At 45.1% G+C, this 24,551-nt stretch overlaps 1 protein-coding gene across 5 annotated transcripts; it reads left to right on the plus strand.

Annotated features, from left to right (window-relative positions):
• Positions 1-414: 414 nt before the first annotated feature.
• Positions 415-23,820, plus strand: LOC140724155 (uncharacterized). 5 transcript variants are annotated; one of them, XM_073038641.1, is made up of 4 exons: positions 415-689; positions 2,414-2,581; positions 5,249-5,416; positions 14,451-18,510. In XM_073038641.1, the coding sequence occupies exon 4, from the start codon at positions 14,852-14,854 to the stop codon at positions 16,307-16,309; it is 1,458 nt and encodes a 485-aa protein (XP_072894742.1). In that variant the 5' UTR covers positions 415-689; positions 2,414-2,581; positions 5,249-5,416; positions 14,451-14,851; the 3' UTR covers positions 16,310-18,510. The 5 variants fall into 5 exon arrangements, 2 of the variants coding, with proteins under 2 accessions (XP_072894742.1, XP_072894743.1); XM_073038642.1 differs by having other exon boundaries at positions 2,418-2,581; XR_012098047.1 differs by lacking the exon at positions 14,451-18,510 and adding an exon at positions 23,431-23,820 and having other exon boundaries at positions 520-689.
• The last annotated feature ends 731 nt before the right edge of the window (positions 23,821-24,551 follow it).

A 24,551-nucleotide genomic window follows, 5' to 3' on the forward strand; every position in this document is an offset into this window, starting at 1 on the left:
TGGTTTTAACATCAAAACCAGACTCCAGTGTGAACTCTATTGCTGCTGGTTCGTTTCTAAAACGTCACAGTTCGTAACACAGTTTTATAAAACTAGTTAGACCACATCTGAAGTGTTTCATACAGTTCTGGTCGCTCCCATTCTCGGAAGGATGTCGGGGCTTTGGAGAGGGCGCAGAAGAGGTTTACCAGGATACTGCCTGGATTAGAGGGCATGAGCTGTAACGAGAGGCTGGACAAACTTGTGTTGTTTTCTCCAGAGCGGCGCAGGCTGGGGTGAGACTGGATGGACATTTATAAGATTACGAGAGGAATAGATAGAGTGGACAGACGATATATTTTTCCTGGGGGTTGAAATGTCTAATACATTTAAGGTGAGAGGAGATGTGAGCGGCAGGTTTGCCTCTTTCCACAGACTACTGAGTCGCTGGAGTCTCTGCCTGATGGGTCACCAATCCTGACACGTGATCCCGTTTGCCCCTCCTATTTAACCGCAGATGGGCAGCACCTGCGCGTCTGTTTCGGAGGCCCCGCCTTCGGAATCTCTTCGCGCATGCTCACAGTCTCCGGGTGGACGGTGTTATCCTCTCGGCTCAGAGCTGAAGTGGGTCGGCTGTGTGTTTCGGGAAAGACTTTCGTCTCTTCCGTCGGGATCACTGTCTGCGGGCCGAAGATATCACTTTCCCATCGGTGAGTATTGAGACCGATCCCGAGCGGGGAGATCCGATGTTGGCCGTGAGCCCCGAACTGAGGGCCAGTTACTCATTTATTTTCCGGTTATCTGGACTCGTCAGAAATGTGTCGACTTCACTTAATCTGCATTGAACGATCCAAACCAGGAGCCCAGGCTGTCTGTTTCCGCAGAATTGAAATGGAAGTTCCGCCAACAGGTCACGTGAGACTGTGTGCCGCAGATTCGCCCCGCCCTCCGCTTTGTGACGCCAGATCACGTGGTGTGATTTTGCCCACTTGGTCCCATTAACTTTCCTAACTCGTCTCGGTTCCTGAGGCTCCTCACATTTGTCCTGGAGCTTTATGGCTGTTGTGTCTTCTCCCGGACTGGAGTGGGTGAGAAAGGAGAACGTCCCAGGTTATGGGGATCTTTGATTTCACTGCCTGCTTTACCGAGGAACCGTGAAGTCTCGGGGGGAAGATGGTTTCTGTGATGTGCCGATCTGTATCCAAAGGTCTCTGCCGTTCCTCACAGTCACGGGCGGAGCAGTTACCATGCAAAGCGTGAAGTGTCCGGATGGGAAACTTTCTATGGGGTGTTGATAAAAATTTGGTGAGGGTCAAAGTATATATGACAAAGTTCTTTTTGTTTCTTCTAACTTTTGTCATTTTTGAATCTTTTATACAGTAGTATGTATCATTAATTCAGTATCTCTGGTGTGTTCTGACGTCTCCGGATCGGCTTTTTCGTGTTTACAACAGTAGGATTAGACCCGTGAGTCTGGTGTTCAAACTGTGTTTGGAAATCCCCCCACCCCTCACTGTCACCAGTCTGTCATTCGGTGGAAATCAAGCAGAATCTCAAGTTGCTGGAGATCTGCACTAAAAACTGTAAATATTTGAAGTCATTCTGACAAAACGTCATTAACCTGATATGTAAAGTTTGTTCCCCTCCCCGCAGCTGTTCCTTACCTGCTGAGCGTTTCTGGTAATTCCAGTTTCTTTTTATTACATTCACCCTACACTGGTTGATATTTCCTGAAATGGACCTGATTTAACCTGGAAATGGAAATGACTCATTCTGTGATAGTACATCAGTAAAGGAAGCACAACTTTTCCCTGCGAATTATCCTGGTACCAGTTTGTCTGTTATTCCTGGAAATGTGTTCAGTACAGTTGTTGCTAATGAGGTTCACATGAATAATCTCAGGAATGATCGGATTTATATATGAGGAGCATTTGGTGGTTCTGGACCTGTGCTCAATGGAGTTCAGAGGGACGGTGGGGGTGGTGGGGGGGATGTATGGTTAAGTAAACCTACCGAATAGTGAAAAGCCTGGATACAGTGGACATGGAGAGGATGTTTCCATTAGACGGAGAGTCTGTGATCTGACAGCACAGTTTCAGAATAAAGATGCTTCCCGTTAAAATTCATTTGAGAAACTTTTTTTGCCAAAAGGTGTCTGAAGTGTGGAATTTGTTGCCGCAGAGTGTGGTTGAGGCGGCCAATTCTGTTGGCCTTAATTCTGTTCCTTATTTCTTACCATGACTGAATGATGGCTCCTTCTTATCCCATATCGTTTTGTGTCATGTGAGGGACAATAAACGATTGTTCACTGAGATCATTACTGTATTGCCTTCAATGTTTAAATTTCAGTGAGTTTTGTTCTTAGTAACATTATGCAGAAATGTTTGGTTCTGCTTTTTATTGTTAATGTGCTTCATTATCTTTCATGTTAAAGTTAGACCTGTGGTGGGAGATTTATTGGAAGAACAACCGCAACTGGAAGCAAACCACGACTGAAGATGAGGGAACAGCAAGAAGTGAACCAGCCCGAGGACTGAGAGCATCAACTGGAGAGAACCCATCTGACTCGGAGATTCCAGTGATTCAGTCAGGAGAAAGTTTGGTGAGTCTCATTTACTCAAACACTGGTCCTTTAGACATTACATACCTGTACAAAGGAAGGTAGGAAATAGTTGGAGTGAGACTGAATGTGCCCAGAAGTACCAGTTATGCCTCTGTCAGACCCAGTTGCAATCACTCCTGGTCTGGTAATGAGCTTCCAGCAGCCCAGCCCTTTAAAACCACTCCCATTTTGTGGAAGTCGAATCCGGAGAGAGCCTCTCATAGACTGTATAAGTACAAACTCTTTATTCCAAGTACCTGGGGCTTACTCAGTTAGTCGCTCAAACAGGAACAGTCGATGGCTGTTCCCACCCAATCCACTAACTGACCAACAATTCCCCTTACACCACAGATATATCCATCCAGATACCCCCCACACAAGATAGGCTGGAGCCAAATTTATTTACTACATGACAGCCCCTAAAGACAAATTACAAAATAGTCACAATGGCTTACACACACAGAACAGACTGAAGCTGTCCTATCTCTACACATGAGTGCACAAGGAGATAAGCATCCTGAAACCCTAGCTAGCTACCCTGAAGAAGAAATATGGCTCAGCACGGCTTAGCACATTGGTTGATCATCAGCAGTTTCTTTCAGAAAAACAGGCTGCTTTTTTTTTAACGAAATGTTAACCCTTTTACCTTTTTTGATGTTAAAACCACTTTCTTTATTCATATCTACTTATAATATAACAAATTAAGCAGAATAATCAAAAGCTAAAAGTGTTATGAGTGCACATATGTGTAAATATAACTCCCAAACCACTCAGCTCAGGGAATACCAAGCTTAAAGTCTTGAGATGGGAAAGTATGAAATTCAGTTCATCCACGGAATCAATGACAAGAGAGAGATATTTGTAATCCAAGGTGAATGTCGAGAGAAAGCAATTACGTTAAATTCCACAAATTCCACAGTGGTAAAACAGGATAACAGTCGCCATAGGTCTTATCCGTCGTTGTTCTAAATCCACATACGAATTATCACCAGAAGCAGCTTATCACAGGAGTACTGTCTTCAGAAGGAACTACCACCCAGGCAAGGGTTAACACACAGGTAGATTCCGCAAGGTACTCCCAATCCAGATCCAACACACAAAGTATTACCGACCGTGATTTCCACAGAATATCCCTTCTCACAAGTGGTTACCACATAACACACATAGACGTTACATACCTGTACAAAGGAAGGTAGGAAATAGTTGGGAGTGAGACTGAATGTGCCCAGAAGTACCAGTTATGCCTCTGTCAGACCCAGTTGCAATCAGTCCAGGTCTGGTAATGTGCTTCCAGCAGCCCAGCCCTTTGAAACCACTCCCATTCCCTCGCAGTGGTTACTCTTGCATCTTCTGAAGTAGCTTTTGGTCAGTTCTGAGTGGGGAGAGGGAAAGAGAGGGGAGTGTTCATACTGACTGTCTTTCAAAAAAAGTAATTGTTTGAACTTGCTGCAAATTCTCTACCCATACCCTGTACTTCCTCAACTAAATTATTGACATAGATGGCAAGTAGCAATGGGTGTCGCCCTAGGAAACGTCACTAAGCACGGGACTCGAGTCCAAGAGACGCTCGGTCGGTGAGTGGCAGGTTCAGCTGTGCGACTCTGTGAGGTTGGGTCCTGGGATATCAGTTTTTGATCCAAGTAAAATAGGTGGAAATCAAGCAGAATTTCAAGTTGGTGGAGATCTGCACTAAAATCTGAAAATTTTTGAAGTCATTCTGATGAAACGTTATTAACCTGAATTGTAGATCCCACAGCTGTTCCTTACCTGCTGAGCGTTTCTAGTAATTCCAGTTTCTTTTTATTACAATCACCCTGGACTGATTTGTATTTCCTGAAATGGACCTGATTTAACCTGGAAATGGAAATGACTCGTTCTGTAACAGTACATCAGTAAAGAAAGCACAACTTTTCCCTGTCAATTATCTGGTACCATTTTGTCTGTTATTGCTGGAAATGTGTTCAGTACAGTTGTTGCTAACGAGGTTTACATGAACAATCTCAGGAATGATCGGCTTTATGTATGAGGAGCATTTGATGGTTCTGGACCTGTGCTCGATGGAGTTCAGAGGGACGGTGGGGGTGGTGGAGGGATGTATGGTTAAGTAAGCCTACCAAATGCTGAAAAGCCTGGATACACTGGAAAGGGAGGGGATGTTTCCATTAGACGGAGAGTCTGTGATCTGACAGCACAGTCTCAGAATAAAGATACTTCTCTTTAAAACTGAGATGAGAAACATTTTTTGGCTAAAAGATGTCTGATCTGTGGAATTTTTTGCCGCAGAGGTTGGTTGAGGCTGCCATTTGGGTATATTTATGACAGATTAATATATTGATGATTGCTGAGTAGCTTCAGAGTTACAGGAGAAAGGCAGGAATATGGTGTTAAAATAAAAATCAGCCGTGGTTGAATGGTGGGGCAGACCAGATGGATCGAATCACCTAATTCTGTTCCTGTGTCTTATATCTTACCATGATTGAATGATGGCTTCTTCTTATCCCATATCGTTTTGTGACATGTGAGGGAGAATAAAAGATTGTTCACCGAGATCATTAAATCTGCTTTCAATGTTTAACTGTCAGTGAGTGTTGTTCAGAGTAACATTAAGCAGAAATGTTTGGTTCTCCTTTTTATAGTTAATGTGCTTCATTATCTTTCATGTTAAAGTTAAACCTGTGGTGAGAGATTTATTGGAAGAAAAACCGCAACTGGAAGCAAACCACAACTGAAGACGAGGGAACAGCAACAAGTGAACCAGCCCGAGGATTGAGAGCATCAACTGGAGAGGACCCATCTGACTCGGAGATTCCGGTGATTCAGTCAGGAGAAAGTTTGGTGAGTCTCATTTACTCAAACACTAGTCCTTTAAACATTACATACCTGTACAAAGGAAGATAGGAAATGGTTGGGAGTGAGACTGAATGTGCCCAGAATAACCAGTTATGCCTCTGTCAGAACCAGTTGTGAAGAAGCCCTCCCAATGTTCCCTTTAAACTTTTCGCCCTGCACCCTTAACCCAAACCCTCTTTTTTTTTTTCACCCCTAGCCTCAGTGGATAAAGCCTGCTTGCATTCACTCTATCTGTACCCATCATATTTTTATATACCTCTATCTAGTCTCCCCTCATTCTCCTACGCTCCAGGGAATAAAGTCCTAACCTGTTCAACCTTTCTCTGTAACTCAGTTTCTCAAGTCCTGGCAACATCCTCATAAACCTTCTCTGCACTCTTTTAACCTTATTAATATCCTTCCTGTAATTCAGTGACTAAAACTGCATACAATACTCCAAATTCGGCCTCACCAATGCCTTATACAACTTCAGCATAACATTCCAAATCTTATACTCAATACTTTGATTCATAAAGGCCAATGTACTAAAAGCTCTCTTTACTACCCTATCTACCTGTGACGCCAGTTTTAGGGAATTTTGTATCAGTATTCCTAGATCCTTCTGTTGTAGTGCACTCCTCAGTGCCCTACCATTTAGCCGGTATGTTCTACCTTGTTTTTTCCTTCCAAAGTGCAATACCTCACACATGTCTGTATTAAACTACATCTGCCATTTTTCAGCCCATTTTTCTAGCTGGTCCAGATCCCTCTGCAAGCATTGAAAACCTTCTTCACTGTCCACTACTCCTCCAATCCTTGCATCATCAGCAAATTTGCTGATCCAATTTACTAAATTATCATCCAGATCATTGATATAGACGGTAAATAACAATGGACCCAGCACTGATCCCTGTGGCACACCACTAGTCACAGGCCTCCACTCAGAGAAGCAATCCTCCACTACCACTCTCTGACTTCTCCCATTGAGCCAATGTCTAATCAAATTTACTACCTCACCATGTATACCTAGCGACTGAATCTTCCTAACTAACCTCCGATGTGGGACTTTGTCAAAGGCCTTACTGAAGTCCATACAGACAACATCCACTGCCTTGCCTTCATCCACTTTCCTTGTAACCTCCTCAAAACCTCTAATAGATTTGTTAAACATGACCTACCACACACAAAGCCATGTTGATTCGCCCTAATAGGTCCTCGTCTATCTAAACGCTTGTAGATCCTATCTCTTGGTACTCCTTCCAATAATTTACCCACTACCAACGTCAAACTTACCGGCCTATAATTTCCTGGATTACTTTTAGAGCCTTTTTTATACAACAGTACAACATGAGCTATCCTCAAATCCTCTGGCACCTGTCCTGTAGGTAACGACATTTTAAATATATCTGCCAGGGCCCCTGCAATTTCAACACTGGTCTCCTTCAAAGTCCGAGGGAATACCCTGTCAGGTACTGGAGATTTATCTACTCTGACTTGCCTCAAGATAGCAAGCTCCTCTTCTATCTGAAAAGGTTCCATAACCTCACGAATTGTTTGCCTTATTTCCATTAACTCCATACCAGTTTTCTTAGTAAATACAGGCGCAAAAAAAACATTTAAGATCTCCCCCATTTCTTTTGGTTCCATAAATAGCCAACCACTCTGATCTTCAATAGGACCAATTTTATCCCTTACTATCCTTTTGCACTTAACATACCTGTAGAAGCTCTTAGGATTATCCTTCACCCCGACTGCCAAAACAACCTCATGTCTTCTTTTAGCCCTCTTGATTTCTTTCTTAAGTATTTTCTTACTCTTTTTATACTCTGCAAGTACCTTATTTGCTCCCTGTTTCCTATAACTGCTCCCTATAACTGACATTATACATGTCATACATCTCTCTCCTTTATCAGAGTTCCAATATCCCTCAAGAACCAAGGTTCCTTATTCTTATTCACTTTGCCTTTAATCCTGAGACTTTGTTCCCAGCGTGTCCTCGTGGGCCATCCAGAAATGATTTCAGCTGGTGACAACCCTGTTTTCCCCTGTGGGGTAACCCTCATGTGGATTCAGGCTAATGGTCGGACCTTCAACCAAGTGAGTCCAGTCTCCGCTGTTAGTCTGGCTAGTTTACTCTTCAGAGTGCCATTGGCTCTTTCCACTCTGCCAGCGGCCCGTGGGTGGTGTAGATAGATAGATAGATAGATACTTTATTCATCCCCATGGGGAAATTCAACATTTTTTTCCAATGTCCCATACACTTGTTGTAGCAAAAACTCATTACATACAATACTTAACTCAGTAATAATATGATATGCATCTAAATCACTAACTCAAAAAAAGCATTAATAATAGCTTTAAAAAAAAGTTCTTAAGTCCTGGCAGTTGAATTGTAAAGCCTAATGGCATTGGGGAGTATTGACCTCTTCATCCTGTCTGAGGAGCATTGCATCGACAGTAATCTGTCACGGAAACTGCTTCTCTGTCTCTGGATGGTGCTATGTAGAGGATGTTCAGGGTTTTCCATAATTGACCGTAGCCTACTCAGCGCCCTTCGCTCAGCTACCGATGTTAAACTCTCCAGTACTTTGCCCACGACAGAGCCCGCCTTCCTTACCAGCTTATTAAGACGTGAGGCGTCCCTCTTCTTAATGCTTCCTCCCCAACACGCCACCACAAAGAAGAGGGCGCTCTCAACAACTGACCTATAGAACATCTTCAGCATCTCACTGCAGACGTTGAATGACGCCAACCTTCTAAGGAAGTACAGTCGACTCTGTGCCTTCCTGCACAAGGCATCTGTGTTGGCAGTCCAGCACAGTGGAATTGTTGCTGGATAGCTAGTTTGTTACATACCCCTTTGTTTACTTTCACCACAAAGTGTGGGTCATTGTCAGAGCTCAGCATCTCTGGCAGGCCATACCGGGGAATTATATCCCATAATAATACCGTCACAACAGTCAGCAGTATTATTGATAGTTGGAATAGCTTCAATCTATCTACTAAACACATCTATAATAACTAAGCAGTATCTATAGCAATGTACTCTAGGCAATTCAATAAAATCAACTTATAGACACGAAAAAGGACCAACTGTCAAGGGAGTCGTACCCGGTGTGCAGGGCCCAGGTGTGTACAATTACGTACATAATCAAACAATATTGGTAAAAACTGTGTAGGAACACAAACCTGTCCCACTGGGTGATCCAAAAACCTAGGTCGGGGTCTTTCTGGCACCCCATCAGAAGCCCTGTTTGCACTCCTCCTCAGAGGCGTCCCCCTGAAAATTACGTACCACCCGCATGTCTGGCAAACCTGTTCTGCCTAAGTCACAGAAGGTTGTTTGACAGGAACCCGAAGGGACTACAACTACTGGGGATTTTGCCACAGTTTTTGCTGTCTAATCTGCTAAAGCATTGCCTTTAGTGACCAGGTTAGTCATGCGGGCGTGGGCTGCACATTTAATAATAGCCAAAACTCGAGGTAGCTGTAGAGCGGTGAGTAAGTTGTTTACAAAGGTGGCATTACTAATGGGGAGGCCAGAGGAAGTCAGGAATCCCCACGTTCCCAGAGATCCCTGTAGTCATGTACAATTCCAAATGCAAAACGGAGTCTGTGTAAACGTTCCCACTTTTGTCTGTTGCTGGGATACAGGCACGAGTCAAACAGCTCAGCCTTCTGGGTGGAAAAAGCTGCTTCAAAAGAGGCCTGCTCAATTAATTCACTGTCCATCACTATCGCATTGCCAGAATATTGTTTTCCTGCTCGATCCACAAAAGAGCTTCCATCCTCATAAAACGGTGTCTTGGGCTTGAGGGGGTAATACGGAATGGATGGGAGAGTCTGTCCTTTCACGGTGATCTGGTCAGGAGGCACTCGGTGCGACCGACTTCATGGTCTGCAGTTGCTCAGAGATTGGGTACAACGCCTTGCGTTTGGTCAATATTAAAAGAGAGTTTTACTAGATAATAGACAATAGTAGGTGCAGGAGTAGGCCATTCGGCCCTTCTAGCCAGCACCACCATTCACTGTGATCATGGCTGATCATACACAATCAGTATCCCGTTCCTGCCCTCTCCCCATACCCCTTGACCCCGCTATCTATAAGAGCTCTATCTAACTCTCTCTTGAATACATCCAGAGACTTGGCCTCCACTGCCTTCTGGGGCAGAGCATTCCACATATCCACCACACTCTGGGTGAAAAAGTTTTTCCGCATCTCAGTTCTAAATGGCCTACCCCTTATTCTTAAACTGTGGCCTCTAGTTCTGGACGCACCCATCAGCGGTAACATGCTTCCTGCCTCCAGCGTGTCTAATCCCTTAATAATCTTATATGTTTCAATCAGATTCCCTCTCATCCTTCTAAATTCCAGTGTATACAAGCCCAGTCGCTCCAATCCTTCAACATATGACAGTCCCACCATTCTGGGAATTAACCTTGTGAACATATGGTGCACTCCCTCAATAACAAAAATGTCCTTCCTCAAATTTGGAGACCAAAAACTGCACACAATACTCCAGGTGGGATCTCACCAGGGCCCTGTACAGCTGCAGAAGGACCTCTTTACTCCTATATTCAATTCCTCTTGTTATAAAGGCCAGCATGACATTAGCTTTCTTCACTGCCTGTTGTACCTGCATGCTTGCTTTCATTGACTGATGTACAAGAACACCTAGATCTCGTTGTACTTCCCTTTTTCCTAACTTGACTCCATTTAGATAATTGTGTTCCTGTTCTTGCCACCAAAGTGGATAACCTCAGATTTATCCACATTAAACTGCATCTGCCATACATTTGCCCACTCACCCAACCTGTCCAAGTTACCTTGCATTCTCATAACATCCTCCTGACATTTCACACTGCCACCCAGCTTTGTGTCATCAGCAAATTTGCTAGTTACTTTTAATGCCTTCATCTAAATCATTAATGTAAATTTTAAACAGCTGCGGTCCTAGCACCGAACCTTGCGGTACCCCACTGGTCACAGCCAGTGTCCCGTCCCGTCTTCACTTCCAACTCCTTCCAGTATCGGGGTTAGCTCACAGGAAATCCTGCCAGTCTCCTTGGTGCTGGAGGCTTGTTTTGTCAGGGTGTAGGCAGGGAACCCAGGGCAAATCCTGATGCTGGTATGAGGAACCACCAGTCCTGTCTGTCACCAAAGGAAATCCAGAACTTCAGACAGTAATGAACTGCCCTCTCTTCCTTTAACCTGTCCAATCACCGTGAATGGGAACTTCTGTCCCTCGAGGGGTGCATAATATTGGCTTTCCTCAGTGACGTACCCCGTAGGGTCAAAGCACAGAGTCACACGAGAGTCGGCCGCTGGCGGAAGGGGTTCAAACGCAGTGGAGTCCAGATTAAGTGCCACCACTGGGGGGGTTCAGAAACTGGGGAAGCTGTCGGTTGTTTGCCAGTTGCAGGGTGATAGAGAATCTGTGCAGAGAATCTCAACTTCCAATGTACAGAGCAAGTCTCTCCCTGCTAGATTACACCCCCGGACTGGTGGTGACTGTAAATGAAACCTCACACTGGTTCCCCTGGAATTCCACCTGCAGTGGCTGGTTATGTGAATATGTAAATCCTATGCCATCAAAGCCAAACACAGTGATTGTAGCGTCTCATAGCTGGAATCCCTTTTCCGATACTATTTCCTGATCGAGAGTGGTTGTGATTGCCCCCACATCAGTCATAAACAGAAATGAAATTCCAGCAACTTGCAATATTACATTGGGCTCTTCTTCAGGGGTGGAACTCACAGTAGGAAGCATCCTTGCTTGTCAATTTCTAAACGGGTTGTTGTCCCCACCTGTCCCTTGGTAGGTTTTTGTTCCCATTTCTGATCCCCAGATATAGCCCACTCACATCCTCCTTTCCACTGAACATAGTCACTTTTAATATTAGTTCCCTTCAGGGTTGATCGGGATTCGAAAGTCGGGTCGCAATGATATGTTAAAGCTCATCATATTCGATTTCGGTCATTGTCAGGCCAATCCATATTATTTTTAATTGTTTTGGCTATCTTAATTGGTAAGCATTGGAGCAGTAGGGCATTAAACTGGGGGGACAGATTCCCATCATTAAAGGCTTGGTCTCCTGCGAAGGTGCCGTAGCAGGCCACAAATCACTCCCAATAGTCTGGTCCCGATTCCCCAGGCTTAGGTTTGCATTCAAGTACTTTAGTGATGTTAACAGGTTGCTAGAGAGCCCTTCCCAAGGCTTGAATAATCTGGTCTGTCTGTTAATTCTCATTATGTTTTCCCACCTGTAACTCCTGATAGCTTTGGTATCTCAAATGTGCCTTCCATTTCCACCCCTTGTCATGCAGAATCTTGTGGAATCGCAGTAAACATTTTTGTACTGCGGACACACTGAGCAAACTGTGCTGGTTTTTCTTTTCTATCTGGGGCCTGATTCATGATCATTATCATTTCTTGAGGCTTCCAGGGAACATACACAGGAATCACTGAGGGCTGTCCCTCCTCCTGCTCATGGATTGGGCAGCATTCGGGTGGGAATTGTCTTTGTGGAGCCACTAACTCTGGGGTTTTATTGGATTCTTCCCTCCCTGTCTCGGAATAATCCTCGGTATTCCCATTCGAGATCTTAGAGTAAAGAGAACCTCCCTTCCCTGTCCCGCTGTGTTACCCGAGCAGCCACCATTGGGGTTTGGGGGCACTGGGTGCACTTGGCCCCTCGTAAGGTAGGAGAGGTACGGGTGGTGCCCACTACACATCATGGTCACTGTCCTCAAACAGGGTCGGTATGACAAACATGGGTTTGGGATCTCTTGTTTCCCTATCAGTATGTAACAAAACCCAATTTCCTTCGGGATCAATAAAGTATATCTGTCTGTCTGACGTTCCTGCCCTTCTCTCCTAACTAGGCTGGCCTTGGTTTGCTTACTTTGTTTTTCCTGCTCTTGTTTTCGGCATCCATGCACCCATTCACACTTCACTTTTAGCGTCTCCCAACCTTTGCAGTACACACCTCTATCCCATTGTCACATGCATTCTTACTCCAACTTGCTAATAATATACTGTTCCACTGCACATCGGCTTTTCCTTCCATTCCCTTTACCACAACTTCCACTTCATTCCACAGTTCATTTTCCATTTTAAATTTACTGCTTATTCTCATGAGGTAATATCCCAGGTTCCCCCCCAGTGGCCATATATTGTTCCCCGATTTCTTATTCAGCGCTGCACTCAACATTTGAAAATCTTTTTCCTTGTCTGGAAAACTCTCAATTGACTGCAATTGACCCATGTTCTCTTTGTCATTAACTCAGCACAAAGCCTCCTGCTCAATTATCAATCAGGTAAATTTACCCGGCTGGCACCTCCTGCGCAATTGATTAATTTACATGGCACGTCTGCCTCCTGCCCACAAGCTAAGCAATCAGCCTTGGGCGAGGGACTGTACCTCCAAAGGAACTAACGGACAGCGACAAAAGTTAAAATACCTATTGGGCACCCGGTCAGTCTCTGCAGTCCCCAGAGTGGTCCAGCCAGTTGCTCAGCCCGTCTGCTTGGCACTCCCTGTAATGGGGTCCTTTTCACGATGACAAATGTTAAAAGTTGAATCCAAATAAAACTCTGGAGCCCAGTTTCTTATCATCACCACGGTTTATTGTGCATTCTCCTGCAGGAGTTTGAGACCCATTTGTCAAAGGACTGCCACCATCTGACAAGTGGACTGACTTGTTATGGACTCAGGTTACAGCCGTATACTTGTACATAGCAAGCCCATACATTACTCTTGCAAGATGTTATTTGAACTGGTACACCCAACAAGTCTGTTGGTGCAAAACTTAATTACTTAGAATTGAGAGTTTGCTAAATCGAGGTTTTAATTACTGATGGATGTACTGTCCAGTCCTTGTCAGTTATTCCCTTTGCAAGGCCCTGGCTTAATTTCAAACAGAAGCTCATTCCTGTCTATCAGTGAGTCCTCCTCCATTTACTCTAACAAGAGTAGAATCGTTACCAGCTAATGAGGGTATAATGTATAATGTTATCAGCTAATGAGAGTACAATGTATAATGTTATCAGTTCTCACTGTGTCTCTCTGCAAGCGGCAGAGAACTGGTATTGAGCCTGTCTTAGCTAAATGCTGAAGACTGAGTTCACTTCAGTTCAAAATTCCTATTCAGTCCCAATTATACTTTTAGCCAGAGTTTACATAGGTTCAAAATGATTTTTTTATATATCCTCAATTCCTCAGGTGGGTTCAGGGGAAATATTTATGTCCAATATAGAAACTGGTGTTATCTGTGTGTATTGTGGCGATGCAAAAGTTGCTGGAGAATTTGCAAGTGGGAAGAAGTGGAGTGATATTTGCAAATCTGACTTTTTAAAGCATAGTTTAGCAAGCAAACCACATATGGACAATGTACAAAAGCTTTGGTGAGAAAATCCTTCATTACCCGTTACAGGCCTGCTACATAGGTAGTGTGAGCGTGCAGATGAACTCAATCACGTATAATGTGTAATGTCCTTGTTTATGTTAAGAGCATTTTTTAGGTGTATAAGATGATGAGGGGCATTGATTGTGTGCATAGCCAGAGGATATTTTCCCAGAGCTGAAATGGCTAACACGAGGGAGCAGAGTTTTAAGATGCTTGGAAATAGATGCTGAGGGGATGTCAGGGTAAGTTTTTTTTACACAGAGAGTGGTGGGTGCATGGAATGCACTGCTGGCTTTTTGTGTGAGATTATTTCAGTTGCTGTGGGGCCAGGCACCCATGCAGCTCAGTGGGAACAGGGAATAATATCAATGCAGAGAGTCAAACTGAGCCAGGTCACAGATTGGAGATGGCAGAAATGCTCCATTCTTATAGACACAGGAAGGACATCCAAGAGTTTAGTGGTCATTCCAGATACCAGCACTGTGCCCAGTTAGAAGAAGATTTCTCTCTCCAACTTTGGTTGAACTTCACTGTAACAGTGTGTTGCCAGATCATACCTGGACAACTCAAGTAATCTCATCTGAAATGTTGTCCTACACCCTTTGATGGATTTTGTAAATCTTTTTACAGGTTAAAAATTACAAAGAATTAATCTATGGGAATCTCGAACACCACACACCAGTTTTGCTGTCTCTATCCAGATATTTAAGAAGTGGAGCAAAGGATTTCCTCGATCATCCTTCCTGCTCAGACTGTGGGGAGGGACTCACTCTGTCATCTGACAGACTGGCACGCCTGTCATTTTAAACAAGGGGGAAAACCCATTCATCTGCTCAGACAGTCGGAATGAATTCAGTTGGAAATTTCAACTGAAGGGACATCACCAAGTTCACACTGGGACAAGGCCATTCACCTGTTCTGTGAGTGAGAAGGGATTCAGTCTGTCTTTCCACCTGTGGACACACCAGTCAGTTCACATTGGGCAGAGGCTGGTCATTTGTGGGGAAGGATTCACTCTGTCATCTGACCTAATGGCTCACCAGAGAGTTCACACTGGGGAGCGGCCATTCACCTGCTCAGACTGTGGGAAGGGATTCACTCGGTCATACGACCTACTGGGACATAAGTTAGTTCACACTGGAGAGAGGCCGTTACTCTGCTCATTCTGTGGGAAGGGATTCATTTCATCATCTAACCTGAAGGTACATCAGCGAGTTCACACTGGTGAGAAGCCATACACCTGCTTAGGCTGTGGGAAGAGATTCACTTGCTCATCGGAACTGAAGGTACATCAGCGCGTTCACACTGGGGAGCGGCCGTTCACCTGCTCAGACTGTGGGAAGGGATTCACTCAGTCATATCAGCTGAAGGTACATCAGAGAGTTCACACGGGGGAGAGGCCATTCACCTGCTCAGACTGTGGAAAGGGCTTCAATCGGTCAATCGACCTCCTGGGACACAAGTCGGTTCACACTCAGGAGAGGCCGTTCATCTGCACAGACTGTGGGAAGGGATTCACTGCGTCATCGCGACTACGGAGACACCAGCGAGTTCACACCGGGGAGAGGCCGTTCACCTGCACAGAATGTGGGAAGGGATTCAGTCGATCATGTCAACTGCAGACACACCGGCGAGTTCACACTGGCGAGAGGCCGTTCATCTGCTCGGAATGTGCAAAGGGATTCAGTCAGGCATCTCACCTACTGAGACACCAGCGAGTTCACACTGGGGAGAGGCCGTTCACCTGCTCAGACTGTGGGAAGGGATTCACTTGCTCATCCCAACTGAAGGGACATCAGCAAGTTCACACCGGAGAGAACCCGTTCACCTGCTCAGACTGTGGGAAGGGATTCACTTGCTCATCCCAACTGAAGGTACATAAGCGAGTTCACACTGGAGAGAGGCCATTCACCTGCTCAGACTGTGGAAAGGGATTCACTCAGTCATCCCATCTGAAGGAACATCAGCGAATTCACACTCGGGAGAGGCCGTTCACCTGCTCAGACTGTGGGAAGGGATTCATTCAGTCACACGAATTACTGGTACACAAGTCAGTTCACACTGGGGAGTGGCCATTCACCTGCTCAGACTGTGGGAAGGGATTCAATCTGTCACACGCACTACTGGTACACAAGTCAGTTCACACTGGGGAGTGGCCGTTCAACTGCTCAGTCTGTGGGAAGGGATTCACTTGCTCATCCCAAATGAAGGTACATCAGCGAGTTCACACTGGAGAGAGGCCATTCACCTGCTCAGACTGTGGAAAGGGATTCATTCAGTCATCCCATCTGAAGGAACATCAGCGAGTTCACACTGGGGAGAGGCCGTTCACCTGCGCAGACTGTGGGAAGGGATTCACTTGTTCATCCCAACTGAAGGTACATCAGCGAATTCACACTGGGGAGAAGCCATTTATCTGCTCAGACTGTGGGAAGGGATTCACTCAGTCATTTCAACTACAGAGACACCAGCGAGTTCACACTGAGTAGAGGCTGATCAACTGGTCAGACTTTGGGAAAGGTTTCTCTCAGCCAAAAAACCAAATTGTGCATCACTGAGTTCATACTGGGAAGAGGCCGTTCACCTGCTGTGAATGTGGGAAGGGATTCATTCACTTATCTATCCTTATGACACACTACCTGGTTCACAATGGGGAGAGGCGAATCAGCTGCTGTGAACGTGGAAAGGGACTCGCTCAGTCATCTAACCTGATGTAACCCTCGCTTTGGCTAGCAGCTTAATATAAGGGGGTGATAGCCACCCAGCCCGGTCAAACATAAGAAATCTCGTTTGGGTGGATGCTGTCTGGTGTGTCCCCTGTTGTAAATATGTACCCTGAAATAACAAATGATACACAATATGTGATTTAATGATTGATCTTTATAATTCATTCTTTGACTATAGGGTTAGTAAAGAAAACAAAAAAAAGAAAAAGGGCCCACTCTCTCCATTCACGTCTTCTCATCTCTCCCCAGCAAAAAAACACAATAACCTCTCTTCCAGACTCAAAAAGAAAGAAAAACGTTTCTGTCATTGGAAAGCCTCGTACTCCAAAACCCTGTTATCTCTAGTCGTAACCTAAACATTGCTGCTAATGAGAAACCATTACATCACCAGTGAAACCTTACAGCGTGTTACACTTGTGACAGACTACCGGGTTCACAATGGGGAGAAAGTTTCGATAAACTTCATGCTGGATATTTGTCCATCACCGTTGCTGAATGCAATTTCGAGAGTGACTGTCGGTGCTGAACTCTGCAATTATTGCTGCTGCTCACCACACCCAGTTCTGCACCCTGGTCACTGGGCATGGGAGGAGTTTCTTCTGCTGCACATTCACCTTTCATGGGACTGGAGTTTAATATTCTGCATCTGAGACAAATAAATCAGTTCCATTTTAAACCCTGTCCTTGGAACTTTGTGAATTTACATCACACTTATTGTACGGTAGAGAGTAAACTCAGGCTGGCTGGACTCTGCCAGTGATTCTGTTCCAGGACAGTCCTTTTAAATCTTCCCCTGTTTTTCACCTCTTCCTCTCTCTGTAGTGGGTTCCAAACAGTCACCATGCTGTTGGTGAAGAGGTTTCCCTTGAATTCTCTGCAGACTGAAGAAGTTAAGCTGACTGCAGTTCTGTCAGAGATGTTCTTTACCCCTGAAATCTCTGAGCTGAGGAAGAATTAATTTTGGAGTTACCCTCCTTACTCATTTCCACATTGTGGGTCATTTTCTCTGCTTCTAAAGGGTTGTCGAAAACACCACTGTCCTCTAAAGACAAAGCAGAATGGGAAACCATTAGATGGATGTTCAATGGAGCAGGGTCAGAAACCAGAGGCGGGTCTGGACAGGGCAGAGTTTGGGGATCTGGACAATGGTCGGGGTAAGAACTTATTATGAGAAGGGAATCAGCAGCAGGGCGTGGCAACAAATGACAGAGTAGCAACATTTGGAAGCAGATTGACAGAGAAAATCTTTTGGTGGTTTGACTGATGACACAAACTATACCCATGTGACATCTGTGTGTTGGGAATGGTTTCATCTATTGAGGGTGTTATTCCCGCTTGTTTATCCTGTAATATTATATCTGGATAGTGATTATGGATTGTCCTATCTGTAACAATGTATTGATTGTCATATAATTTATAAGATTTTGACTCTAAACCTGGATCAGGCTTGAACTTACGGTGCCTGTATGAAGTGATGGAGGGCAATCATGAGTCAGTATTTAAAGCAAGAATTTGGTGAATGATATTGTATCTTTATAAGTAATCAGATTGAGCTAAATTCCTGCTGGATCCTGGAATGTGTTGGATTGTGTCTGGTTTATCTTGGCCTTTTCTGCACTTACTGCCTTAAATACAAACAATATTGTATGTATTTTTGATTTTTTTCCCCTTTTGTTAACCAGCTTGTCCTGTATTTCTGCAAGGAATCCCTCTGTTTCTGGGAAGAGGAGTCCAACTCTCAGTCAGGTGCTCGATGCTTCCTTGTCAACATCTCATCTGCTCAGATTGTTGCGATGCCATACTCATTCCACTTCTCAATGTTTTCTTCCAGAGTGATGATTTATTTTTCTGAGTTGGCCTCTCATTTAATTTATCTGATCTGTATTCCATATCACAACTGTATATACACACATGGAGTGCTGAATCCAGTTCATTTTTCTTGAAAATATATAAGTTTTATCTGACTGTTGTGTGATCTTTTTTCATGTGTTATTTCTCTTCCTCCTCCTGTCCCAAGGTAGTGTTAATCTAAGTGGGTTTCAGTGTAAATACTCTTTTCTAAAGCTTTCTAAAATTCTTATTTACCATTGTAAATTTTACTGATTGAAATGGGACCAATATATTTTTCTTATTAATAAGTCAATGCCGGTATTGAAGAAAGTGTTTATTGCCCTTGTTGTATTTGTTAACTAGTGAGCTCTGTTTGACAGAACTTTTTAAGCCGTGAACTAAATTTTTTCAAAGGTTTTCCCTATTTCGCACCACTTTCTATTTCTTTGCTTGTTGATATTCCAGATACGTGGGTATCAAGAGTCCCGGTGAAGGGTCTTGGCCCAAAATGTTGATTCCCATCCATAGTTGCTGCCTGACATGCTGATCTCCTCCAGCACTTTGTGTGTAGCTCTCTAGATTTCTAGCATCTGCAGGTCCTCTTGTTTCCCAGATACTTATATGTTTCTTGAAAGAAGAAGCCAAGAACAAGCTGGTAGTGGGGTTGTGTGGCTCTGTTGGTAAAATATTAAATAAAATCATTAGAAAGAAGTGGCATAGGGTTGGAAGGTGTAAAATCTGTGGGTAGAATTAAGGAACAGCAAATGTAAAAAAGAATCCCTGATGAGAATTGTACAGAGACCCCCAAACAGTGGTAAGCATGTGGTCCTCAAATTACAATGGGAGATAGAAAATGCGTGCCAAGAGGGCAATGTTACAGTAGTCATGGGGATTGTCATGCAGGTGATTAGGAAAATTGGGATGGTGTTGGTCTCAAGAGGAGGAATTCCTTGAATGCCTACAAAATGTTTTTTTAGAGCAGCTCGTGATTGAGCCCACTTGGGGGTCAGCTATTCTGGATTGGGTGTTGTAATAAACCAGAATTAATTAGGTCACTTAAGTCCAAAGAACCTTTAGGGGTAAGTGATCTTAATGTGATCAATTTCACCCTGACATTAGAGAAGGAGAAGCTAGAGTCAGATGGAATAAAGAGAATTAGAGAGGCACGGGAGAAAAATTGGTCAAAATTGATCTAAAAAAGCATGGGCCGGGACGAAAACAGAGCAGCAATGTCTGGAATTTTTGGAAGGCACAGGATATATACAGTGGCATGCAAAAGTTTGGGCACCCCTGTTCAAAATTTCTGTTACTGTGAATAGCTAAGCGAGTAAACGATGACCTGATTACAAAAGGCATAAAGTTAAAGATGACACATTTTTTAAATATATTTTAAGCAAGATTACATTTTTATTTCCATCTTTTAAAATTTCAAAATAACAAAAAAGGAAAAGGGCCCGAAGCAAAAGTTTGGGCGCCCTGCATGGTCACTACTGAGTAGCACCCCCTTTGGCAAGTATCACAGCTTGTAAACACTTTCTGTAGCCAACCAACAGTCTTTCAGTTCTTGTTTGAGTAAATTTCTGGGTTCACTCATAAGTAGCAAAGTACTGACTGGAAATTACAAATGAGAATATTATTCGAGTCACAGAGAGCAGCAGTACCGAAACAGGCCCTTCTAGTCCATGCTGACCTGTTTTTGTTGTTACTGCCTGGTTCCAACTACCTGCACCAGAGCCTACATACACCTCCCATCCACGTCCTCACCCAAATTCCTCTTTAGTGTCTAAATCAAACCCACATACTCCACTTCCACTGGCAGCTCATTCCACACTCTCACCAACCTCCGAGTGAAAAATTCCCCTTCAGATTCCCCGAAAATAATTCACTTTCACCCTGAACGTATGTCCAATGTCAGGGTGAGAGGGAGGACGGGGCAGAGAGGGAAGACAGTAAGGGGAGGGGGTGTTTGAGTGTGGAGAGGGAAACAGAACGAAGAGTTTATACTTCATATCTTTCAGAAAAAGTAATTGAACTTGCTGCAAACCTACTCTCCATATACTGTACATTCTTAACCAAATTATTGATCTAGATGACAATAATAGTTGAGGTTCGATGTAAATGTTATTATCAGAGTACATATATGTCACTACATACAACCCTGAGATTGTTTTTCCTACAGGAACACTTAGCAAATCTTTAGAATAATAACAGGATCAATGAAAGATCAAGTGGAGCATAGAATTCAACAAACTGTGCAAATGCAAATATAATTAAATATCAATGAATAATGAGAGCAATGGGGTGTAACCCTGGGGAACTTCACTAGGCCCGGGCCTCGAGTCCAATAAACAGCCTCCCACCATCACTCTCTGCTTCCTACCATCAAGACAACTGTGCATCCAGTGAGCCAGCTCTCCCTGGATCCATGCTGAACCTTATCAAAGGCCTCACTGATGCCCATATCGGCCCCGATCCTGGGACAGAGGTGTCACAGATCAGAGGGCATGGATTTAAGCAGAGGATGAAGAGGTTTAGAGGGATCTGAGGAGGAGATTTCTCACTCAGAGGGTAGCTGAAATCTGGAACTCACTGCCCGAGCTGGTGGTGGAGGCAGGTCCCTTCACAACATTTACGAAGAGGATGAGCATTGGAACTGTCGAGATACAGTCAGCTATGAACCAAGTGCTGATAAATGGGACCAGTGTAGACAGTGAGTGGACGGTCAGAACAGGTATGGCCGGCCAAAGGCCTGTTTCCGTGCTGTGTGATCCACCACTCCGGACATGCTAAATTAACGATGGTGGCACCGCAAGACATTGATTTCAAAACTCCACACCCCTCTCCAACCTGAAATAAACAAGACTGCACCCCTTTGTCTCCACTGGGAATATCTGTTTCTGTCAAGGTAACATACAAATTGATCACTTTGGCTAAACAACTGGCAATTGATGAAATTTCTGTGTCTTCTTCCATTAATGTTGCTGCCTTACAGCAAAACTAACCCTCTCACTGTGTCAGAATCAGTGATTAAATCAGACCCCCAAACACTGTGCTTTCATCCCTGCACGTTATAACTGGAACCATCTCACTGAGGGTCTGATAGAGACATGGGATCACATCTCCCCTGCTTCTGACATTTCAAATACCCTCAGAATGGTTTTCACATTCAGTCTGAAGGTTATGGTACATTCAGCTCGTCGTCAGACCTGACAAACCATGTCTTCCCGCAGCTGGTTCCACCTGTTGGTGTGTCCTCTTTCCTCCACCTCCCGGGAAGCTGCATCTCCACACAAACTCTTCACTTGAGACGACTGTCTGTACCCGTGACACAGGAAATCACATCACTGTCACTCTCCTGATACCGTGTCTGACCTGGTCACCCCCGGGTATCCTCCCTCAACAAGCTTCTCCCTCAGTCACTATCTGTGAGATTATATAAAAATACAATAACTGTAAAACGATCTATCAGACAGCTCCTGCACCCCTCCATCCCGGACGATGGTTTGCTGATTAAAACTCTCTTTCCTCATCCCCTCCCTATCCCCTTTCCCTTTGCAAACTCCAGCTATGCCAGCTGATCCGAATCCACTGTGAGGACATTTATATCTCACAGGAAGATGTAGAAACCCGTGTTGTTCTCTGATACAGAGGTCACTGACACCCCACCGCCATCCCAATCTGCACCAACAGCCCATGACAGTGACAGCTCTTCCAGACACTGGGGCTTTGTAACCAACACCATGTTAACAGCAAGATTAGACAGCAATTCATTTGAAGAGAGAATTGTTGCTTCCTGAAAGGACACGCGAGCGTCCGATACAACGGAGCAGATCCTCCCCTGTTCACAACTTTATTTGACCCAGGTCAGGGAACGTCCGATCATCCCACTTTCTCACAACAGCAACCCCAACCCCCATTCCCCAGCCCCCCGACTACGGCCCCGCACCCTTCCCTCCTCTCCCCACACCCATAGTCCACCCATAACCTCTACCCACACACACAGACAGATCCCCCTCACCCCAAACCCCTCCCAGCCTGGAACCACAACTAACTGATCCCACAGCCCGGGCTCGGGCGCATAGCTAAAACCGGGGCTGCGGGACCGGAGAGCCCGGAGCCTCCAGCCGTCCGGCAGAGCTCGTTCCCGGCACTTTTCATAGAAACATAGAAAACCCACAGCACGATACAGGCCCTTCGGCCCACAAAGTTGTGATTCCACGGCAGCCGGCCCCTGATTTCCACAAACCCGAGATCAGACCCTTCTTCACGGACGCCTGAACAGAATAATAGCTACGGTCGGCACTGCGCCTGCGTTTAGCAGGAGGTTCGCGGCAGCCCCAGCCGTGGTCGGGGGTCCCTACAGAGGGAGCAGTGGACGGCGGCGGGAGGGACAACGGAGAGGTAAATCACAAACACGACGAAGTCCGCAGATGCTGGAAATTCAAAGCAACGCAAACAAAATGCTGGCGGAACTCAGCAGACCGGGCAGCATCTATCGTAAAGAATCAACAGTCGACGTTTCCAGTTGAACCCTCCTTCAGGACTGAGATGGGATGGGAGAAATATCTGAATAAAATCGGGGCGGGCGAGCAAATGTCTCGCTGGAAGGTGACAGGTGAAGCCAGGTAGGTGGGAAAGCTCAAGAGCAGAAGAAAATAGAGTCTAATAGGAGAGGAGTGGAGAACAGGAGAAAGGGATGGAGCAGTGGACCCAGAGAGAAGTGATAACCAGGTGAGAGGACGTAAAAAGTCAGAGAGGAAGAGAGGGAATGGGAGAGAGGGGTGTGAAGCGGAAATTCGCTCACAGGAAGGAGAAATAGATATTTATGCCATCAGCTTGGGGGTGGGGTACCCAGACGGAATATCAGTTGCTGATGCTGGGCCCTGGGAGTGGCCTCATCTTGGTACAAGATAGGCTGACACGTCGGAACGGGAATGGGAATCGGAATGAAAATGTTTGGACACCGGGAAGTCCCGCTCGGAGTGGATAGTTCAAAGGTTAATTTATTATCAAAGCAGGTATCAATAAATAACGCTGAGTTTTTGTTTCTCCAGAGAACCACGAAACAAAGAAAGAGCATGAAAGTCGTTCAGGGAGAAAAGTCAAACTCCCCCCACCCATAAAAAAGAACGTCATCCCGATCATCAACCCCCAAATCCACCCCTCTGCACAAAAGGGAACAATAACATCGACCTCCCGATATATTAAAAAAAACACCCCTACCCCTCACAACTGCGGAGGAGCCGTTGTCACCGGTGTCGAGGCGGCCGCATCGGGAGCAGCGGACACAACGGGCGACCCCGGAAGATTCACAGGTGAAGTGTCGGCCCACCGGGAAGGATGTTTGGACAACGGAGAGAGTTCGGCCATCCGGCCCTTTCACTGTGACACCCCGAACTCCACATCAAATACGTCCAAACGAATCTGGGTGAACTTTAATGACCAATAAATATAATTCCTCTCAGCGATCAGCTGTCTGAGTGATTCCCTGACTCTGGGAGGAAGGGGTATCTATGGTCCACACTGTCAGGGTGTTGAGTTTACCAGGAGACAAAGACTGCAGGGACGGGAGGTTTTCTGTTGACTAATACACTGTGTGTGGACCCCGCTGGCAATTCTGGTGTTGTGACCCGAATCGAGACAAACACCACGCTGCCCAGTCCACCAACAACACGGCACAGCCGGACACATAACAGGGGACTTTACATCCCACAACACTGGATTCAGTGATGAAGCCCGTGATTCATGTCGTTGTCCCACCGAAATCATAAGGAACGCCCATTAAGGTGCTTTTAAATGTGAGCGCACCCCCACAGATGACGTCACACAGACTCCTCATCGCGCCTGACGTCACGCATGTGCTCCCCACACCGGGATCTGCCCTCACGTGCGCGGTGTCTTAAATAAATAAATGATAGATAGATAAGGTATGGGGAAAGATGGAGAGGAGGGGCATTAACAGAAGTTAATCAATAGTAATCAATATTCAGATTCAATAAAAAGAGTAATCGATATTCATACCATCAGGTTGGAATATCAGGTGTTGTTCCTCCAACCTGAGTGTGACTCCATCTTGAAGTAGAGGAGGCCATGGACAGACATATCAGAATGGGAATGGGACGTGGAATTAAACTGTGTGGCCAGTGGGAGGTCCTGCTTTCTCTGACCGACAGAG

The sequence above is a fragment of the Hemitrygon akajei genome, unplaced genomic scaffold, assembly GCF_048418815.1.
Source record: "Hemitrygon akajei unplaced genomic scaffold, sHemAka1.3 Scf000168, whole genome shotgun sequence".
Classification (NCBI taxonomy): domain Eukaryota; kingdom Metazoa; phylum Chordata; class Chondrichthyes; order Myliobatiformes; family Dasyatidae; genus Hemitrygon; species Hemitrygon akajei.